The sequence below is a fragment of the Symphalangus syndactylus genome, chromosome 12 (genome assembly GCF_028878055.3).
Source record: "Symphalangus syndactylus isolate Jambi chromosome 12, NHGRI_mSymSyn1-v2.1_pri, whole genome shotgun sequence".
NCBI lineage: Eukaryota > Metazoa > Chordata > Mammalia > Primates > Hylobatidae > Symphalangus > Symphalangus syndactylus.
Genome location: NC_072441.2, coordinates 38,142,679 through 38,162,337, shown reverse-complemented (window position 1 = coordinate 38,162,337; position 19,659 = coordinate 38,142,679). Strand labels below are relative to the sequence as shown.

At 37.0% G+C, this 19,659-nt stretch overlaps 1 protein-coding gene across 3 annotated transcripts in view; it reads right to left on the bottom strand.

Moving 5' to 3' along the window:
* SAMD13 (sterile alpha motif domain containing 13) overlaps positions 1 to 19,436 on the bottom strand; it is a 58,744-nt gene extending 39,308 nt beyond the window's left edge. Inside the window, exons 1-2 of one of the 3 annotated variants that reach the window (XM_063624190.1) lie at positions 19,331 to 19,436; positions 14,606 to 14,690 (exon numbers count right to left, since the gene is read on the bottom strand). In XM_063624190.1, coding sequence (XP_063480260.1) covers positions 14,606 to 14,690; positions 19,331 to 19,340 — 95 coding nt within the window. In that variant the 5' untranslated portion in view covers positions 19,341 to 19,436. Of the gene's footprint in view, positions 1 to 14,605; positions 14,691 to 15,200; positions 15,314 to 16,095; positions 16,401 to 19,330 lie in introns of those variants that run through there. The other 2 variants (XM_063624191.1, XM_063624192.1) reach the window with 2 other exon arrangements.
* Between the last annotated feature and the right edge of the window lie 223 nt (positions 19,437 to 19,659).

Below are 19,659 nucleotides of genomic sequence, written 5' to 3'. Positions count from 1 at the left end.
CAGAAAATCCAAGCAGACCTATCTAGTAAGGAGATTAAATCAGTAGTATAAAACCTTCCATAAAAGAAAAGCCCAGGATTAGATGGCTTCATTGGAGAATTTTACCAAACATTTAAGGAAGAATTAATGACAATCCTCAAACTTTTCCAAATAATTGAAGAGGAGGGAACATTTCTGAACTTTTTTTATGAGGTCAAGATTACCCTCATACCAAGCCAGATAAAGACACACAAGAAAAGAAAATTATAGGCCAATATCCCTGATTGAACATAGATGTAAAAATCTTCAACAAAATACCAGCAAACAGAATTCAACAGTATGTTAAAAAGATCATTCACCATGACCTAGTGGGATTTATTCCTAGGATGGTTCAACATACAAAAATCAATTAATGTGACATCACATTTACAGAATGAAGGATAAAAATCACACGATCGTCTAAGATAAAAAAAAGTGTTTGATAAAATTCAAAATCCTTTCAGGATAAAAAAAATCTCAACAAAGTAGGGATAGAGGGAAATTACCTTAAGCTAATAAAGGCTATCTATGAAAAGGCTATAGCTAACATCATACTCAAAGGTGAAAAACTGAAAACTTTCCCATTAAGATCAGGAATGAGGCAAGGATGCCCATTCTTGCCACTTCTATTCAACATAGGACTGGAAATCCTAGCCAGAGCAATTAGGCAAGACAAAGAAATACATAGCCTCCAAATTGAAAAGGAAGAAGTAAAACTGTCCTTATATTTACAGATGATATGCTCTTATATAGAGAAAACCCTAAAGATTCCACAAAAATCCTGTGAGAATGAATAAACAAATTCAGCAAAGTTGCAGGATACAAAAGTCAACATACAAAAATCAGTTGCATTTCTATACAATGATAACGAACTATCTGCAAAGGAAATTAGGAAAACAATCCCATTTACAATAACGTCATAGTTAGGAATAGTCTTAACTAAGGAAGTGAAAGACATACATACTAAAAACTATGAAACATTGATGAAAGTAATTAAAGAAGACACAAACAAATGCAAAGACATCTCAAGTTCATGGATGGAAGATTTAATATTGTTATAATTTCCATATGACCCAAAGCAATCCACAGATTCAATGCAATCCCCATCAAAATCCTAATGATATTTTTATAGAAATAGAAAAAAATTTCTAATATTCATATTGAACCAGAAAAGATCTTGAATAGCCAAAACAATTTGAAAAAGAACAAGGTTGGAGGCAACACACTTCCTGATTTTGAAATATATTACAAAGCAACAGTAATTTAAACAGTATGGCAATGGCATAAAGACTGACATACAGATCAACGGAACAGAACAGAGTGCCCAGAAATACATCCATGGATATATGGTCAAATGATCTTTGACTGGAATGCCAAGAACACAAAATGGGGAAAGATGAGTCTCTTCAACTAATGGTATTGGGAAAACTGGATATCCACATGCAAAAGAATAAAACTGGATTATCTTTTACCATACACAAAATATCAACTCAAGATGGATTAAAGACTTAAACATAAGACTTGAAACTATAAAATTTCTAGAAGAAATCACAGAGGGAAAGCTTCAAGACATTAGTTTTGGCAATAGTTTCATGGATATGACATCAAAAGCATAGGCAACAAAAGCAAAAATAAACAAGCAGGGCTAAATAAAACTAAAAAGCTTCTATACAGCCAGGAAAATAATCAATAGAGTAAAAAGGAAACCAATGGAATGACAGAAAATACTTGCAAACTATGTATCTGATAAGAGGTTACTTTCTAAAATATATAAGGAATTCTTACAATGGTATAGCAAGAAAACTAATAACCCAATTGAAAAAATGGTCGAAGGACATAACAGATATCTATCAAAAGAAGACACACAAATAGCCAATATGTATATATATGAAAAGAGGTTCAAAATCACCAATCATCAAGCAAATGCAAATCAATGCCACAATGAGATATCATCTCATACCTCTTAGGATACTATTATCAAAACAACAATGACAAATGTTGGCAAGGATGTGAATAAATCATAACCTTTGTATACTGTTGGTAGAAATGGTAGAAATGCAGAATGGGGAAGCTGCTACGGAACTGCAGATTCCTCAAGAAATTAAAGATAGAACTACTATGTGATCTAGCAATCCCACTTCAGAGTATTTATCCAAAGGAATTGAAATCAGGAACTCAAAGAGATATTAGCACTCCCATATTCACTGCAATGCTATTCACCAAGATATGGAAACAACTGAAATGTCCATTGACAGATTAATGAATTTTTAAAATACAGTGTAATAGCTGGGCTCGGTGGCTCATGCCAATAATTCCAACTACTTGGGAGGCTGAAATGGGAGGATCCCTTGAACCAGGAATTTGAGACCAGCCTCGTCTCAAATTCCTCAAAAAAGAAATGCTGTATATATATATATACAATGGCATATTATTTCACCTTAAAAAAGAAGGAAATCATTACATTGTCAACAAAATGAATGAACCTTGAGAACATTATGCTAAGTGAAATTACCAAGTCAAAGAAGGACAAATATTGCATGATTCCACTTATATGAGGTATCTAAAATAAACTCATAGAAGCAAAGAATAGAATGGTGGTTGGCAGAGGCTAAAGGAAGGGGGAAAGGGGGAGTTGACAATCAACAGGTATAAAATTTCTGCCTGGAAGATGGATGCGTTCTAGAGATGTGCTCTACAACATTGTGCCTACAGATAATAATACTGTATCGTACACTTAAAAAATCTGTTGAGTGTAGAACCCATAGTAAATGTTCTTACCACATTAAAACAGAAAGAGAAAAAAAAGAAGGAAGGAAAGAAAGAAAGAGAAAGAAAGAAAGAAAGAGAAAGAAAGAAAAAGAAAGAAAGAAAGGGAGAGAGAAAGAGAAAGAGAGAGACAGGGAAGGAGGGAGGGAAGGAAGGAAGGAAGGAAGGAAGGAAGGAAGGAAGGAAGGAAGGAAGGAAGGAAGGAAAAAAGAAACATAGCACACTCTAACTTATCTTATCATACGTATCTGGAAAACGGTTTACAACATCAGATCCTAGCTAGAAAGGTCACTTTTCAGGTTTGAATTATTGGCTCAGTTTGTTTCTTTCTTTTCATTTTCTGACAGACTGTTAAGAGATATTTAATAATTAGCCACTTACAATGTCTTGGGAGTTAATACTTTCCCTGGCTTTTAGGATACAACATCTTACCGTCATGATCACTGCCGCGCCCCCTCCCACCCCTTTCCACATTGCTGTTTTTTTGGGAAGAAGAGCTTTCCAGGAACCATCACACACATCACTGCATTCAGGTAGGGTCAGGGCAGTGAGGTTGTGGGGACTGGGAAGAGTGGACAGAACAGACAAGACTGGGCCTGGTGGAGAGATCACCCAGAAACTACCTAGCAAGCTAAATAAAATCCCCTCATTGCTTTCAAAGAAGATACATCTGAGGCTTGATAATTATTTATGCTCTATACTACAAGAGGACAGGCTTAAGAGTAAATAAACAAATGCTGAAGTCAGAGCGATCAGGCACATAGTTACTTCAATCGGTTTCCCATTCCTTTTTTCATGAGAAGCCAGACCAGGCTTCCAGGCAAACAATCAAGTACCGTGAGGTTTTTTATTCATTTCTAGATGTGACTGCTTCCCAAGTAGATGGAGACCTGACTGATCTGTAGATTGCTGTACATGTATGCACGGTTGGACTTCTTTTTAATGAGCTAAGTAATAGTAGCCATTGTCTTATTATTGTTATATGAAAAGTTCTTTTTTCTACAATGTTTTATACAAGTTCTTTTAATTCTACAATGAAGTCAGAGTTTTGAAACTCTAGCAATACCATAATAATTTCTAAGTCAACTTTAATATTTTACTTCTGTCATTCACTTTCTAATCCTCTAATTCACATGAGCAAAAATGGTAATTTCTTTAACATAATACATAGTTTAACAAGTGTACAGTTAGGTTTCAGAGAGGGCTATTTCAAAAGTAATTATTTTAGTTAGTTCAAAACCTTACAACATTCATTACCAAGAAAAAAAGCATCACATTACTAATTATGACAGGAATGTTAGTTCCAAAATTTTTTTAATGCCTTTGCTTCAAAATGAAACAACACACTGAACACAAAGGCAGAGGAATATGGTGAAGACTACGTGTGCAAGAAAAGAAGTGGCATTAATAAGAAATGGCTTGCTTTGAAAGTCCTTGCCAAGCTTCATCACTGGGAACTTTCTACTGCAGTAGGTTTTCTCCACTGAGGGGCATGGTGGTGGTAGGGAAATAAACTGCTTCCTGTTGAAAAGGAACTTACTACATGCATCTGTCATGTGGGAACATCGGTTCCTTCTCCCATCCCAGGATAAAATGAAAAAGGGGGAAAAAGACATTTTTCATCTGAAAAAGGGAGTGAGAAAAACTAAGCAAATGGGAAAAAAAATGAATTTTCATGATTTGAACAGATATGCACATACATGTTAAATACATGGATTTAAAAAAATTTAGTCAAAATTCTAACATGAATCTAACATGGTCAAACACAGATCAATGATAAGAGTGTGTCATGTACCAAAGTTTATAATTCATCCCAAATCTGTGCATCTGAAATCCACAAAAAAGAAAATACTATGATCCCATTTGTTCAATAAAAGCTTATTTGTGTTTTGAATATATGTATACATTTTTGTGTATGCTCCCATATATGTGTACATTCTTTAGTGCATGTGAATATATGTATATATTCTTGTGTTATTATGTATACATGTGGATACACAGAGTATGTGTACAAATACTGTCAAAAAGGATATCTCAACTATTCAGATGGCTCCATCTTAGTTATTTACGTAGCTATTTTTAATAATGAAATAAATACTCATGAACCTACTAGGCAAAATAAAATCTGGAATCTTAATAATAATCATGTCTATCTATATGAGTCAGAGCTCCCCATTCATACTCTCCCCACCTGAGTTAATCATCACCCTCAATCTCATGTTCATATAACCTTTCCCCTGATGCAAGAATTTGTTTTGGGTTTATACCTGTGCTTTTCAATATGGTAGAGCAGCTAGTGCCATGTGGCTACTGAGCATTTAAAGTTTGATTGAGGAACTAAGTTTTAAATTTAATTTAGTTTAAATGTAAAAACTTGAAGTGGTACAAAATATGTTTATGTTAAACACAATTCCATTGTTTTGTTTTGTCTACATTTTACTTAAACTGTTCCATCCTATAGGGTACTATTGTTGAAGTTCTCATGGCAGGTGCATGTGTCCTCTCTGGTAGTACATCCCCTGTTTGACTGGTGTCAGAGATTGATTCAGTTCAAATTAATTTTTTCCTATTCACCCAGGTAACACTGTAATGTGTTTGTTGAATGCTTATGGACAGCAGGAGTTATGAGGATCCCTTTGTATATTGTAATTGGTAATTAAATTGACATGTTTGTTATTATCTTAATTATTACATAATTAAATATTTTTAGTTAAAAATAAGCACGGAAAATTTTAAAATCTAAAAAGAAAGCAGAATTGAGAGGCGATGCAGAAACTAGTAACACACAATAAAGAAAAAAGGGACCAAAAGAAGGTATGTTGGAAATTTCATGATGAATAGAAATTGCAATTTGTTAAAACATAGCGAGAGAAAAAAATGCTGTTTGCTGTGTAAAAAAAGGTAAAGATAACATGATTTAAAACAGAATCTGAGCTTATAACTTTGTTTAGCTATAAATGGCTTGGATCTTTACATAGACAAAAAACCAATTTTTCAATGGACATATGGTTATTTCAGTTATAGAAGTTTTGCTAGAATATTATCAGAAAAGACTAGAGAGGTATGTGACAAAAAGTAAAAGATTTTCCTATCAAGCCACCAAACAATTGCCTGAAGAATACAAGGTCTTTCTAACAAAACCTAAGACCAACTGATTCAAAATGTAAAAAGCCATTAAAACTTTAGTTTTAGATGAAAGTACAACATAAAGACACTGCCTAATTAATACTTGAGGTATGTTGTATCTCAAAAGACTTCCTATTTTATAAAGAAATGTCTATTTACAACTTGAAAAACTAAATTCATGGTTTAGATATTTTCGAATCTTTTATCTCTGTCAAAGAATTTTAGCTAGATATACAAAAATTAAATTCTATCCAGATGGATGGTGCTTCAGCAATGCTAGTTTTTAAAAAGATCTGAATTTTAAGAATTGGAATTTATTGTAATTTTAAAACAAAGACCAGTGTTTTCTTACTGCTTCATTCCACTGTATGGTATCTATGTTCCATTTTCTGAAGCAGACTCTTGAAAAGTGTTACAGATACTACTGTTGAATTGTTCAGCATATATTTGCAAATGCTATGGATCAATCCCAGTTAATGGAACTGTTAAAAGAAATAGAAGACAATGAATGTAATAATCTGTGTTCTTTGCCAATGCTTGTTGATTAAGTAATGGAAAAGATTTACAAAGATTTGCTGCACTGTTCAATTCAAGATTTTACTGAAACAGAAGGAATGCTTGTCAAATATTAATTTTTTTCTTTTTCTTTTCTTTCTTTTTTTTTTTTTTTTTAGACAGTCTCACTCTGTTGCCCAGGCTGGAGTGCAGTGGCACGATCTCAGCTCAACGTAACCTCTGCCTCCTGGGTTCAAGCGATTCTCCTGCCTCAGCCTCCCAAGTAGCTGGGATTGCAGGTGCCCACCACCATGCTTGGCTAATTTTTGTATCTTTAGTAGAGATGGGATTTCACCATGTTGGCCAGGCTGGTCTCGAACTCCTGACCTCAAATGATCTGCCTGCCTCAGCCTCCCATAGTGCTGGGATTACAGGCATGGGCCACTGTGCCTGGCCAAATATTCAAAAATTAAAGACAAAAACGACTGAGTAACTTTGATATCACACTGCATATGAAACAGCTAAATTTGAAGTTCCAAGGAAATGAAAAGCTGACTTGTGACCTAGCTAAAGAGGAACAAAATTTTAGGCTAAAATTGCAACTTTTCAGAGTGTAACACAATGTACAATAATAATTTCATACGTTTTCTATCATGAATAAACTTCAAGAAAATTTGCAGATTTATTGAAATTGATAAGCTTATTGTTGCTTATCAATTCATGCAAAACCCCTTTGAATTCAATGTTGGTAATATTGACATGTGTTAGTAAATTGATTTAACTTGAACAGACATAGTTTTGAAATCAATATGCTTTTGCTTCCAAGTCAAATCAAGACAAATCAGTTGTGTCAATGTGGATGTAAATATTATAAGAAAATAATTTCTTACATAATTCAGTTATTGGAAAACTTTTAAATATGTTTGGAATTATTTGGGTATGTGATCCTACCTTTTGAACTGTAGATTTTAAGAAATACAAATGCAGATTAAATATGTCCAATGAAAATTTTATGTCCAAAATGAGAGATCCTATAAGTCAAGTTTTCCAACCTGTGGCCCATGCAGCCCAGGATGGCTTTGACTGTGGCCCAACACAAATTTGCAAACTTTCTTAAAACATTATGAGATTTTTTTTTTTCTCATCAGCTATTGTTAGTGGTAGTGTATTTCATCTGTGGCCAAAGACAATTCTTCCAATGTGGCCCAGAGAAGCCAAAAGTTTGAACCCCCCTACTATAAATGTAAAGTACACAACAGATTTAGGAAATTTAGTACAAAAATGTAAAATATTTCATTGATAATGTCATGTTGATTACATGTTAAAGTGATATGAGTTAAATAAAATATATTATTAAAATTTATTTTACCTATTTAAATATGACCACTAGAAAACTGAAAATTACATATGCGGCTCAGATTTTATTTCTGTTGGACAGCACTGACTGACACATATATCCAGAAATTGAATTGTTAATTTATAAAATATTCGATTGTTTAACACCAGAAAAAATATCAAACTCTTCTGCAAAGCTGTCCTGTCAGTTAATATTCCTACTAGCATTGTATCCTATCCATATCTTCACTAATGATTAGAATTGCCACGTTTTAAAATTTTTGCCAAGTGAATGGGTACGTCATTATAATCTTAATTTGCATTTTCTTGGTCACTAATGGTACTAAACATCTCTTCATATGTTAATTGGCCATATATATTTCCTCTTCTGTGAAATGTTTGCTCATGTTTTGGCCATTTTCCTTTGGTATTTTTCTGTTTGTGCTTTTCTTACTTATTTATTGGTTATTACTATTGAAGACCCTGAATATAAAATTAAATATAAGATTCACTTACTCTTCTATTTCAGAATGTGTTCAAGTAGAATCTAGGCCTCAGTGATTGTCATGCCAAAATCATATTGACTCATAATATACAGAATAACAGAGATCTGAACAAGGGCCCACATTAGAGATCCAAGAATTTTGTGGGTCGACGCTGGGAGACTTTAGCAGGAATAAATGAATTTGAGGAGAGGAGTCCAGCATGATGTTTGTTTAAAATTCTCAAGGTAGCATTTATCACAGTCATTTAGGTCAACAAGTTTGAAATGAGAAGACCTGACACATGCGTCTCAATTATCCTTTTCCTCCTCTTGCAGCAATGACACAAGAACCAGGATCCAGCCTTGGAATAAGCCTGCCTCAAGACTCCCTAAAACCAAACCCATTCCAGTTTATGGGACTGAGTGAGGATAGTTATAAAACAAAAATTGTATGAAGAAAAAAGAGTCATCTTGGAGTCAGAAGAGCCGGGTTCAAACTTTAGGTTTGCCATTTTCTCACGTCATTTTTAAATATTCACTTCTCTGAGCTTCTGTTTACTTACTTGAAAAAAAGTTTGCAATATATAAAGTTTATCACTACTGTATCACTCTGCAATTTATAGCTGTTTCCTTTGATTCCTCACAACAACTCTCTATTTCTGTTTTATATTCAAGAGAACTGAGGCAGAGAGAAATTAAGTGATTTATTTATTGAATATTATTCTACTATTTAAGAAACAAAAGCAAGGTCAAACCCAAGTGTTCTAAACTTGAGACTTGCCATTGCAATGTCATGCTTAATTCCCCCCAGTCTCCAAATTTGGGTTAGGAGTGTTGCTTCTTTCCTAAAGGAAGAAAAATTTTCTTTCTCAACTAATAAACTGGCTTTTTTTTTAGTTAAAAAAATTTCAGATTTACAGAAAAGTTGCAAGAATAGTACAAAAATCCCGTATGCTTTTTGCCCAGATTCTCCAAAATGTTAATATTTTACCTCTCTTCTTCTCTGCCCTTCTCTTCTATGATATATAAAGAAAGAAAGCAGAAGCTTCAAATTGGAATATTTAAAATTCCATGATCTTTAAAGAGTTTCAAGCAGAAATAACCAGTACAAATATGTAAACTTCTTTCTGATGCCCAGAAGCAACCCTGTCACACATTACTCAGGTGAGAGTTAGCCTGTGGTTCTCAACTGAGGAAAATTTTTCCCCTCAGGGGAGATGTGGCAATGTCTGGAGACATTTTTGATTGTCAAGGCTGGAGAGGGGTAATGCTGGCATATCATTGGTAGAAGCTGGGGATGCTGAGAAACATCCTACAATGTATAGGGCAGCCCCCTCCACAACATAGCCTTAAGACTACGTGTTATCCCTTTCTGGAGTCTGCATTATAATCTAACTCTGCCCTGTCCAGTGCTAGCAACTAGGAACCTGTGGCTATATAAATTAAATGGAACTTCTACTTCCAGTCAAGATGGAGTAATGGGGACCATATTTACTCTTCTAACTAAAACAATAATTAAAAAAACAGATTAAATATATGAGGCAATGGTACACAAGACATTGGTCATCGGGACAGTAATCCTTGAGAGATGGGTAAGCCATTCCACTCACTGCCTGAAGAAGGTTTTTAGGCTGTGCAAAGGTCAGTCCTGAAGAGGAGAGAGCTACAAAAAAAGAGAAATCTGGAGGTCTGCAGAGGGCTCCCTTCAAGTGTTTGGCAGAGTCCTGATCAACACCTGCATATGAGGAAACTACCTGAGGCAGGGGAACAAACCTTGAAGGTTTAGAGGGAATGAGTCTTGGAGATGATGCAGGGATGGATATAGTGCCTTTTTCACCTGCCAGAGATGAAAATCTCAATTCAGGAGCATAAAAAAGGGTCTTATCACAGTAAAAGGGGAAAAAATACCCTCAGTCTAAATGTGGCTGTGTTCCTAATAAAACATAAAGGCAAAACTTAAAAGGATCAAACTATTTCTAGTGACTTAATAGCATCCCAGGACAAAGATCAAGCATATTTACAGAAATACAAAAACAGCCAGCACCCAACAAGGTAAAATTCACAATGGCTGGCATTCAATCAAAAATTACCAGGCATCCAAAGATGCAGAAAAATATGACCCCCCAAGAAAATTCAGTTAATTGAAACCGACTGAGAAATAATACAAATAATATGGGACAAAGAGATTGAGAGAGTTATTAAGGCCATATTCTATATGTTCAAGAAGCTAGAGGAAGGACTGGATATGTTAAGTCGTGCCATGGGAGATATTCTTAAAAAGATCCACATTGAACTGCTAGAGATGAAAGCTACCTTGTCTGAAATGAAAAATGCATTGGTGGAATTGACAGCAGATTCAACATTTTAGAAGAAAAGATTAGTGAACATGAATGCAAAGCAATAGAAGCTATCAAAAATGAAACACAGAGAAAATACTTTTAAAATGAACCAATCATCAATGAATTATGGGACAATATCAAGTGGTCAAATCCACATAAAATTGGAGTCCCCAAAGACAAAGAGAGAGAGAGACCAAAAGTATTTGAAAACGAATGGTTGACAATTTTCCAAACTTGATGAAAACTAGGCCCAGGCACCGATCTTAGAAACCAAACAAACACAAAGCACAAGAAACATGAAGGAAACCACACCAAGTCTCATAACCAAATTGCTTAAGACACCAATGATAAAGAGAATATCTTAAAAGCATACAGAAAAAAAAAACACATACAGAATAACATAGATATGAAAAAGATGAGGAACAAAAGGATGCCTGTTTTCACTTTTTTCTTTACTTTTTCTTATTTTATTTTATTATTATTATTATTATTTTGAGGCAGAGTCTCACTCTGTCACCCAGGCTGGAGTGCAGCGGCACAATCTTGGCTCATTTCAACCTCTGCTTCCCCAGTTCAAGGGATTCTCCTGCCTCAGCCTCCTGAGTAGCTGGGATTACAGGCATGTACCACCACACCCAGCTAATTTTTCTCTCTCTCTCTCTCTTTTTTTTTTTTTTTTTTGGTATTTTTAGTAGAGATGGGGTTTCACATGTTGGCCAGACTGGTCTCGAACTCCTGATCTCAAGTGATCTGCCCACTTTGGCCTCCCAAAGTACTGGGATTACAGGTGTGAGCCACCATACCCAGCTCACCACTTTTTTCAACTTTTCACTGAAGGTTCTACTCAGCGTAATACAGAAGGAGAAATAAATACAAGGCATTCAGATTGGGAAGGAAGAAGTAAAACTGTCTTTATTCACAAGACATAATTGTCTATGTTACAAAATGTAGTGTAATCTACTAAAAAGCTACTAGAAGTAATAAGTGAGTTTAGCAAGGTTGTGGCATATAAGACCAATATAAAAAATCAATTATATTTGTATATGTTAAGATAATTGAAAATTCAAATTAAAAAAGCAATACCACTTAAAATAGCATCAAAAACATGAAATGTTAGGGATGCAACTGGCAAAAAGGTGCAAGATCTTCACAGTGAAAACTACATGACATTGCTGAGAGAAATTAAAGAAGACCTAAGCAAATGGAGGAAAATACTGTGTTCATTTGTTGGAAGACACAACATTGTTAAAATACCAACTCTCTTCAAATTGATATATAATTCAATGCAATGCCAATCAAAATGTCAACAGATTTTCAAAAAAAATTTGGTGGAAACTGACAAGCTAATTCTAAAATTCATACGGGAATGTACAGAGGCAAAACCACCTTGAAAAAAACAAAGTTGGATTGCTAACACTACCTGATTTCAAGTTAGATTTATCAAAACAGTGTTGTATTGGCATAAATATATGCAAAAAGATCAATGGAATAGAATAGAGAGTCCAGAAATAAGCCTGCACATATATGATCAATTATTTTTCAGCAAAGTTGCAGAAGTGTCTGAACAGAGGTGGAAAGATTGGATATCCATAGCACCACTACCACCACCACACAAAGCGCTTCAACCCTTCAAACCCTTATCTCACACCACAAACAAAAATTAACTCAAAAACCATAGTCCTAAACCCTGAAACCTAAAATTGTGAAACTTCTAAAAGAAAACATAGGAGAAAATAATTGTAACCTTGCATTAGGCCAAGATTTCTTAAATATGACACCAAAAGCACCATCCATAAAAGAAAAAAATTGATAAACTAGACTTCATTAAAATTTAAAAACTTTGATACTTTGAAAGATGCTATGGAGAGAATGAAATGATAGGTCACACACTTAAAGAAAATATTTTCAAATAATATATATGATAAAGGACACATTCACAATATATAAAAACTCTCTATACAATAAATATGAAAAAACTAACCCAATACAAATATGGGCAAAAGATTTGAACAATACTTCAGCTAGGAAGATACATGAATGGCAAATAAGCCAGGAGAAGATGCTCAACATCATTAGTCATTAGGGAAATAAAAATTAAAACATAAAACACCTGATCTAATGTCTAATATGAAAGTGATTGATCACACTAAGCTCATGGGCATGTGGAACAACTGGAACACGCCACACACTGCTAGTGAGAAGGAAAAGGGGACAACCAGTTTAGAAAACAGTTTGGCAGTTTCTTACCAAGTTAAACAGACACCCACCATAGAGCCCAGCCAATTCCATTCCTAAGTAATTATGAAAGAGAAATGAAAGCGTATGTCCACACAGAGACCTGTACACAACCGATCAAAGCAGCTTTATTTATAATACCTAAGAAATACAAACAATTCAAATGTCTATCATCATTTGGATGGTAGTAAACAAATTATTGTAGATCCAAACAACGAAATATTACTCAGTAATTAAAAAGTAATGATGTATTGATATACACAATAACATGGATAAATCCCAAATTAATTACGCTGAGTGACAGAAACTGTATGTGTGTGTGTGTGGGGGGGAATGTATACACATTCATTTATGTAAAATTCTAGAAGAAGCAAACTAATTTATAATGACAGCATAACAGTGGTTGCCAGGGGATATGGGGGCAGAAAAGGACAGGAGGGAGAGATTACAAAAGGTCGTAAGGAAATTTTGGAAGTGATGGAAATATTCATTATCTTAATTGTGGCAGTAGTTTCAAAAGGGGATAAAAATATCAAAACTTACTTTACACACATGCAATTTATTATGCAAGTATTATACTTCAGTAAAGCTGCTAATTTTAAAACTAATTACAATTAAGTAAAATTAAAAGTTCAGTTTCTTACTTATACTAGTCATATTTCATATTCTTAGTAGCCACATGTGGCTAGTGGCTACCATTTTAGACAGCACAAATACAGAACATTTCCATCATTGTTGAAAGTACTGTTGGATAACACTGATCTAACTCACACATAAAACAGCATCTGTTTCTTTCATTTCTCCTCCACCTACCTACCCCAAACTTTAGGGATGGTAACAAGCATGGCAGTATGGCACTGATATATAAATTACCCGAGAACTTTAAAAAACAGATTTTATTAAGTTAGTTTTAATGTAACTGCTGTGAAGCAAAATATACCTTCTATTCATAAACATATAGCACACTGTTTCCTCATTTAGATATCACAGCTTCTATGGATCATATTTAATTAGTTTCCTCCAAAGCTCAAGTTGACGGCAATTTTAAACTAAATGATATGGAAAGAAATGAAACAGATAACTCCCTCTTGGAACTTACTTTCTTCTTGTAATCAAAGTACTTATTGCTTTGCTATAACTCCTAAGTGAGAATATACATTTTTTCATATACTCATAAATATCAAAATATTATGTTATATATGCAATTGAATTTTCCCATTTAAAAGAATCAAGTATATAACTCTTACACAACACATATAAACACAAGTTTCAAATGTGAGAACAGACATTAAAATAAACACCATGTATGCACTGAAATGTTTCACATTCATTAAACAGTTCATAAAATTAGGACGGAGGAGTTGTTAAACTATATTCTTACTGAAGCTTTTTCCCTTCCTGCACTATAGATCTTAGTTTTCAGCGTTAGAGGTGATAGTATTTTAAAAAAAAAAATTCGAACTCTATTTTCTGCCCCCATTCTGTGTTGTCTATGGAAGAGTCTCTGCTTGGAGTTTTTGTTTCAATATACAGAATGCAGGGCTGAAATCCTCAACCTTCCTTGTTCCAAAGCCTGATACACAAACCTTTCATATATATTTTGATGTCTGAGTCATCTCTGTCTTAGAAATGGAATACAGAAAAAGGTAACTGGGGTAGGGGGGAGAAGGGAGGCTGCTGGCCAGTGTAGACAAACCAAGGCGACCCCCAAACTGTGTATTGTAGTAGATAAGCAAGAAGTACGAAAATAGAAACCAAGTCCCTCTGTTGTTTGCAGAAGCAGAACTCAGAAGCCAGCTTCACTTACTTTTTTACACCGACAGAGCCATTTTCCTTGTTTTCCATGTCAACAGATAGCATGGGAAGGCTGCAGGGTTCCTTTACTTCAGCAACTAATCAATAAGGGAGAAAAGCTTGTGTTTAATTCTTAGAAAGTGAGAGAAGAATATATATTCTGAATCGGAAACATAATGGTCCCTTTTACAGCTTCACACCAGTTCACGTATGTTTGTTTAAATCTCCAGTTCCCTCGGCGATTGGAGAGATGTGATTAAACCTAAAGAACTGGAGGAGACGGATTGGGGTGCTTTCATCTGTACTGGCACTCCCTGCCTTGACAATAAGCATTTGCAAATGAAATTGAATCCTCGTTGAAAACAAGTGCTGTGTGAACTGGCACAGCTTCTTCTGGGTGCCTAGCTCTCACTTAAGACACTGCAACTCATAAATGAGTCAAAGTAGAGAAAAACAATCCCCCTTTTCCTGCCCCCCTCCCATTATGGGCTGTGATTTGTTTTTTCTTATTGTATTTTTTTTTTTTTGTCCACTCCCCCTTGCTCCTAGATTTTTTCATTGCAATGCAGAAGGACACTTAAAGCTTTTGTCAGCAAGTATTCCCCTACCTCACATTCTCAACGAAAGCCTCAAAAACCCGTCTGTGAGATGGCCATGCTGTGGTAAAGCAGGAAGCTCACAAAAAATGCTAGATAGCCCTTAGCACAGAAAGGTGGTGCTGGGGTGTGTGTGTGTGTGTGTGTGTGTGTGTGTGTGTAAGAAGAGTAGGCAGTAGGCAGCTCATTAGATTTATGAAAAATCATCAAAACATTTAAGGAGATATTGTAGCATCCATCACTCTGTCTTTTTGTTTAGTAGGATGAGGGCTGTGAAAAATTAAAAGCCTTCCCAATTAATATGCAATTAGCAAAATGAAAAAGCTACGAACAAAACTGCTTTAAGAAAAAAAAAAAAAAAAGAAGAAACAGTCCCGAAACGTGTTTGCTCTTATTCAGCTGAAGCCATAAATTAAATACATTTCCACTCAAATCACTTTATACTTCGGCACTCCTTCTCTAGGGATTACTCTGACATGGCAAGTGCATCATTTAGTATATTCGCAAGATTTTATCACTGTTAGAGAAGTAGATGATTAACAAATAACACTGTAAGTGTGGGATAATTTTCACTCCTGAAACACACACATACACACAAACTTCCAGCTGCAAACCACTTAGATCATTGATAGAGAAATCCAACATTTAATATATAGAGATAGATATTAGCATACATTCACACACCGTTGGAGAGTAGACAGGAAGATAGTGCTGCTGCTCCATGCTAACAGAATATGATTTCACTTCAGTTGGAAATTGTTACACATTCACCATTTTCTAAGCATCTCAGAAAACAAAACAAAACAAAACAAAACACTCACAATGATACTCTGCAACACCACACTACATTGTCTTATTATTATTACTATTATTTTCTTTTTTGTGGAAGAGTAAAAAGAAAACCTACCTATAAGCAACTAAAAAATATCATTTTTTATAGGCTTATCAAGAACAGCCAAAGAAACCCCAATGTTTTCTTTCACAAAGTAGGCTGGCAAAGGAATTCAATAAGGAGGTACAATTTGACACAGTGAAATAAAACCAGGCTGGCTCTCAGCCAACATGACGTTAGGAATCACACACAAGCTGCACCAACTGCCTTCTGGTTCATGGCTGACTTTTTAAAGCTACAGTGTGCCTGTTCACTTTTGCTAACTACCTTCAGCACAATTAGTGCAAGAAATGAGTCAGGAGTCCAAAACCTGCAGAATTCTCCCTGCACCTGTCTTGTACAAAGAAAAACAAGCTGTCTCAATAGCTTCTTATTTTCTCCCTCCCCTTCATTGTTGCTGCATGATAGGTCTCAGCTGTTGTTCTGAGCATGAATGTCATGTTTCAAACTATTTCTTTTTCTCCCCAGAGGGAAAAATAAGAGTGAGAACCCAGTGCTTATGGGCTATAACTAGAGAACACTCGGAAGCTGCAGTCCCATGTTACTCTTTTTTTCCTAATAGAGATTCATGGACAAAGTTCCCAGGGTTGGCTTTTAAGTAATCTCTTTGTGAGAATAAGGAAAGCACTGCCCAGCAGCAAATCCTTTTACTTCATTATGCAGGAAGGAACATAATTCGGAGAGGATGAAAAATAGATGACCAGATCTCCTGAAAACGCCCACATTCTTTTATTTTGGCATTTATCCTGCCAAATGAAGCCAGCAAAAATTCAAACTGAAACAAACAAAACCTTATTCTACAAAACGAAAACAATTAGTTCTGAGAGGTTTAATTTTAACTGTTTATCCCAGTTGCACAAAAAGCATAATTCAAGAAATTTAACCAACACTTACAATCTATGAGTACCCAGTACTATATTAGTTACATATGAATAGAAAGACATTATGCCCACCCCAAAATTCATAGTCTCTCCCGCCATCATCCTAAATACCAAATCAGAAAACTGGGAGGTGGAGCAGAGATGCGGGGCAAGATCTTTTGTTTAAGTTACCCTGGTCATTCTCACAGTTCCCTTGCTTGGCTTAAACCACTTTTCCAGGAGAATAATCTCATCCCAAAAATGTTCTGCACATACACAGAAAACATACATGGTTGCCTCTTCATTAAAATAAACATCAATCAACATTTGGACACTTTTAGGTCAAGATGGTCAACAAAACCACTCAAGATAGGGCACAGAACACAGGTTCCCCAGAAAGATCCTGGAAAAAATTATCTGTTGCTGTAATATCCTGTAGAATTCAGGTAGAATCCAAGGAGAAAGCTGCCTGCCTCCCTTTTTAAAAATAATCTTTTAGGACATTAGGAGATCAACTTTGATCTAAATTTGGAACCTGAATTTCAAGGTCAAAAAATTTGTCCTTTACTTATTACGGGAATTATATTAGAAATTTTCGACTTCCTTGAAGATCACTGCCAAGAAAGATTTCAAATATTTGCCATTGCTTCTTTGAAAAGGCAAACAATAGTAATCTAGGAGCCAATTAAATATTTTTGAGCACTATTTTTTGAGCATGGGTCAGGCATGTGGATCTTTCACCAGTGCTGATCTCAAAATGATAGACTCTTACAGAGATAAAGAGCTCTTTCAGTAACAGATTCCATAATGCTTTTGGACTTGATCTGAAATTCCTGAACTATTCTCCCAGTAAATGCAAATTGGAAGCGAGTTGGACTGGGAGTTCTGTGTCCTGGGGAGCTGGGGTTGTCCTGACAGTGCTGCTCAGAACAAAAGCATGTTCAGCTCTCCACTCTTGAGGGCGAAAAGGCAAAGAAACTGTAGTTACACCCAGCTCTTCCTTAGACACAGCCACAGGAGAAAGGATTCTGTGAAGTTTTTCCAAGCATCTCTTCCTACATATACAAAGAGACATCCCCTCCCATCTGGCCTGCTGTGACCAAAAGTTTGCCTGTTACACAAGAGTAAAGTTTCAGAAAGTGTTGTAGGAAGTTAATCCCGTTTTATAAAAAGTGAGCCACAAAGACACTCTAAATTATGACAACAGGAGGTTTCACTTACCAGCTAGTTTCTAACTTTGGTAGTAAACTGACACTTGTGAATATAAATATATATATATATATATATATATATACACACACTAGTACTCACACACTCCCTCCAACAAACTGTTTGACATCAATCCTCTGCTGATAAAAAGTTGTCTGTGTAGTGTGTAGCATAAAGTATGTGTGTGTGATGTGTGCACTATGTGGTGTACTTTGTATGTGGGTGTGGTACGTATGTGGGGGTGTGTGTGTATGTGGTGTGTGGGAGTGAGGGAGAGAGGCAACCAAACAAGACCTTCCGATCCAGCACATTATGGGATATGCTGAAATAACTTTGGAGATCCTGAAATCTCCAAATTATATGCTGAAATAACTCTGGTGTCAGTATTCTGGAGCAGAACTGTCGACCCACTTGGAAATGGGCTCAGATAGGGAGAGGGGAGGCGGTTAGGAAGGGCGGGAAGCTGTTGACTTTGATAGGCTTCTTTTCTAGATCAGCACTCATCCCCCAGGCAGAAAGGACTCGCCTAGGGAGCCAGCGCCGTCCCAAAGGAGCCGCCGGCCCTGCCTCCCGGGATCCGACCCCCGGTGCGGCCAGCCTGAAGTCGCCCGAGGGCAGGGCCGACCTCACCGCGCCGGGAATGGCGTCTCAGGGGCAAGTGAGAACTGGCCTGGAGAGGGGATGGTAGGGGCAGAGGACGCCAGGCTGCCTCTTGGACCAGCAGCGCCGGCCCAGAGTCACACGACTCTCTGTGGCACTGGCGACAGAGCGGGGAAAGTTTCTGGCTAAGACTTTCACGGAGAGACGGTTCGCTGGCGTTTAGTGTGGGGGCTCCCCGGAGAAGCCGGTCTTTGGAAAGTGGAGGGTGGAGGTGTGGCCCTCGCGGGATACCCCGCCGAGTCGTGCCACCACCCCATCCCGCTCCCCGAGCACTGCCAGCAGCCCCAGGCAAGCCCGGGCTCTCCGTGGGGCAGGGCACGCTTCTGCCCCCACTCCACTCCACGGTGAGAGCCCACGTCCGTGGGTGCAACGAGATGCAGGAGCACTGGACACACGGCTAAGAATGTGTTTTGGGGAGGGCAGAGCGGTTTTCATTGCGGCATTCTTCGTTTCCTTTCATCCTGGAGAGAGGAGAGGGCGGGCGTCTTCCCGCGCCCTGGCCGCACAGGATGATCACTTACCTCCCCGCATGGCCGCGCCGGGAGGTTTGCCCCGCGCGGAGCTCGGCGGCCGCCACGCGCAAGCCGCGGTGCAGCCGGCCGGACGCGCGCGGCACGCCGGGAGTTGTAGTCCACCGCGGGTCGGCGGGGGGGGTCGGAGGGGCGGGGCGGAGGTCGGAGGGGCGGGGCGGGGGCGGAGCCCCCCAGGAATGGGGAAGGCCAGGACTAAAAGGGACAAGACCTGGGCAGGACAAGGGAGGATGTTTGCAAAAACTTAAAACTTCCAGGGAGCTGGGGGGAGGGGAACCCTCCTAGAGAGATTTTTAAAGTGAGGTTTCTTTAGGTTAATA